The following is a 3,038-nucleotide window of genomic DNA, read 5'->3' as shown; positions in this document are numbered from 1 at the left end:
CGGTATTGTACCCCCTAAACGGTGAGTGAGTACACTATGATTTGTGATTTGTAAATAAAGTCAAGTCAACTACCAAAGTAATAAATAAATAAATAAAATAAAAATTTATTCACCCAATTAACAAGTTATAATCCAGGCCCTTTCAGTCAATTCAACTCCAAAAAGATAAAGTTAAAGTTCCTGTCTTACTCATCGCAGACTTTCCTTGAACCACGTTAGAGCTCAAGGGGCTAATCAGAAAAATGTCAAATCTTTCTATCCCATATTAACCCTTAAAACCTTCTCATATTTCCAGTAACTGCCATTGTCACACATTAGGGTACTTCATTTGAAACGTTGGTCTATAAATATTAGAATTCATCTCTTCTTTTCGATCCCACTCGGTCTTCGCTTTGCTGTTTCAACTTTTAAGCTCTCTCCCTCTTTTCTCTTTAAGTTTTATCTTTCTTTGCTGCTCTTTTTTTCATGCAGATCGGCGTCGGCCACACTCTTCCCGCTCAAAACTTGCACGTCTTCCAAGCCAGACGGGCAAGTTTCAAGTGCCGGCAAACATCTCCTCTAAACCCTTCAACCAAACCCAATCCATGTTCTCAAAAGCCCCTTTCTTCAGCATGTTTTTCCACTGAGTCGACTCGGCAACACCTTTCCAGCCTCGAAAAACTCCTCCAGAAGACAAACGAAGCTGAACCCGAACAAGTAATTTCCAAACCGCCCATCAATGGTTCGATCGGAAACAAAGGTAAGGTTTTACTGGAAGGGCTGAATCTTTCGAGGATTTGGCCCGAAACGAAAGCTGCTGAAGAGATGTCGCCGCGTCATTTAAATAGGCTTCAACGGCTTTTATCCAAGTCCAATATGGAGTATTCGCCGAGGAACAGCCTGGGTTCTCGTTGGAGAGAGTACCATGGCTGCAATGATTGGTCGGGGTTGCTTGACCCGCTCGATGAGAATCTAAGGCGGGAAGTGGTTAGATATGGGGAATTCGTTCAAGCTGCTTACCATGGCTTTCATTCGAACCCTGCTATGTCCACCAACCAGGCTCCCTTGCCGAGGCACGTTGCGTTATCCGATAGGTCTTACAAGTTGACCAAGAGCCTTTACGCCACCTCGTCTATCGGCTTGCCGGATTGGGTCGACGACGTGGCTCCGGATCTCGGGTGGATGACCCAACGGTCTAGTTGGATCGGGTACGTAGCGGTTTGTGACGACCGGAGGGAGATTCAACGGATGGGAAGGAGGGATATTGTGATTGCCTTACGCGGGACCGCAACGTGCATGGAATGGGCTGAAAATTTAAGAGCCCAATTGGTTCGGATCCCTGAATCGGATAACCCGACCCAAAAGGTTGAATGTGGATTCTTGAGCTTGCACAAGACACCCGGTGCTCACGTCCCTAGCTTAGCTGAATCCGTGGTTGAAGAAGTGAAAAGGTTGATGGAGACTTACAAAGGTGAAACTCTTAGCATTACAATCACGGGGCATAGCCTTGGTGCCGCACTCTCCCTTTTAGTCGCCGATGAAATAAGTTCATGCGCACCTCACGTGCCTCCCATCGCGGTTTTTTCTTTCGGTGGTCCTCGAGTCGGTAATAAAAGCTTTGTCGATCGGCTTAATGAGAAGAAGGTTAAAGTGTTACGAATTGTTAACAACCAAGACTTAATCACTAGAGTTCCTGGTATATTTATTGGTGAAGGATCAAATCAACAACAAGAGGATCTACAAAAAAACCAAAGAAATGATGGTTTTGGAAAAGTGTTTGATATGATTGACAATAACAATCCTTGGGCATATTCTCATGTTGGAACAGAACTCAGGGTCGACACTAAAATGTCCCCTTATCTAAAACCAAATGCGGACATGGCATGTTGTCACGATTTAGAGGCATACCTACACTTGGTGGATGGATTCTTATCATCAAATTGTCCATTTAGATCAAACGCAAAGAGAAGCTTAGTGAAGTTGGTTAATGATCAAAGATCAAATATGAAACAACTGTATACTCATAAGTCCTTGAGTTTAAACCTTGAGAGAGATCGGCTTAGGGTCCCGATTCCTAGTTGTTTGCCTAGCCCATCTAGATAGTCTAAGTTTATATTAGTAACAAAAAAAAAATGCACAAATATATAATGTGTTATGAGATTCAAGTTAAATGATAGTTTGTAATTCATTTTTAAAATTACAGACATCACCAATTATCACTGTAAATTATTAATAACTCTTTATATGAAATACAAATTATTTTTTCGTATGTTGTATTTCATTGGTTGTTATTATTATTTAGATACCAAAGTTTAAGAGTGCAAAATATACTTAAATTAGAAATTTGCCATTTCTTAACTCCAACTAAGGCAAAATAAATTTAGAAGTGGAGTTAATTAATTTGATTTAATTATTTTTCTTATTAATGAATAACTTAGATTAGATTTTGCTACTAGTTCATTTACTTTAAGAAAGTTGTGGATTTAGTCCATATAGTTTAACTTGGTTATTTTAATCTCCGTTCTTTTCGAATTATTTCAACCCTCTCAAAATGATAATTGTTAAATTCATTAAGTTAATTTATACTATTTTCAAAAATCTGATGCAACAAACACATTCTTATACGTGTAATGCTATGTCAGGTTGTTATTTTCACATACTACTCATTGAAAATCCAATTAATGGATTAACGAGTGACATTTCTATCAATACTAAAATTCAAAAATTTGAAAAGTATAAGGACTTAGAATGATCCAATTGGAGAATATGGACTAAATCTACAAATGTATGCATAGTAGCATACTACATGACTAGTAATTAGATTTTAACAAAACGTATTTAACGACTACTATTTGGGTCAGGACTAAAATTTCAAATTTTGGAAAAGTACAATGACTAAAATTGATCAAATTAAAGTATAAAAATTAAATTCAAAACTTTTGTAAAGTACAGGGACTAATTGTAGAAATTAACCAATAATTTAAATCAATTCGGTGTTGATGATTAATGGGAATGAAACATTAACCTAACATAAGAAATAGCGTGTTGTCTGATTCAGA

General features: G+C 38.0%; 1 protein-coding gene across 1 annotated transcript; it reads left to right on the top strand.

Moving 5' to 3' along the window:
* The first annotated feature begins 217 nt into the window (after positions 1-217).
* LOC108478697 (phospholipase A1-Ibeta2, chloroplastic-like) lies at positions 218-2,176 on the top strand. The gene has a single exon (XM_017781172.2). The coding sequence runs from the start codon at positions 466-468 to the stop codon at positions 2,080-2,082; it is 1,617 nt and encodes a 538-aa protein (XP_017636661.1). The 5' UTR covers positions 218-465; the 3' UTR covers positions 2,083-2,176.
* Positions 2,177-3,038: the final 862 nt, after the last annotated feature.

This window comes from Gossypium arboreum, chromosome 12, assembly GCF_025698485.1.
Source record: "Gossypium arboreum isolate Shixiya-1 chromosome 12, ASM2569848v2, whole genome shotgun sequence".
NCBI classification, from domain to species: domain Eukaryota; kingdom Viridiplantae; phylum Streptophyta; class Magnoliopsida; order Malvales; family Malvaceae; genus Gossypium; species Gossypium arboreum.
This window is presented reverse-complemented; position numbering and strand designations above follow the sequence as displayed.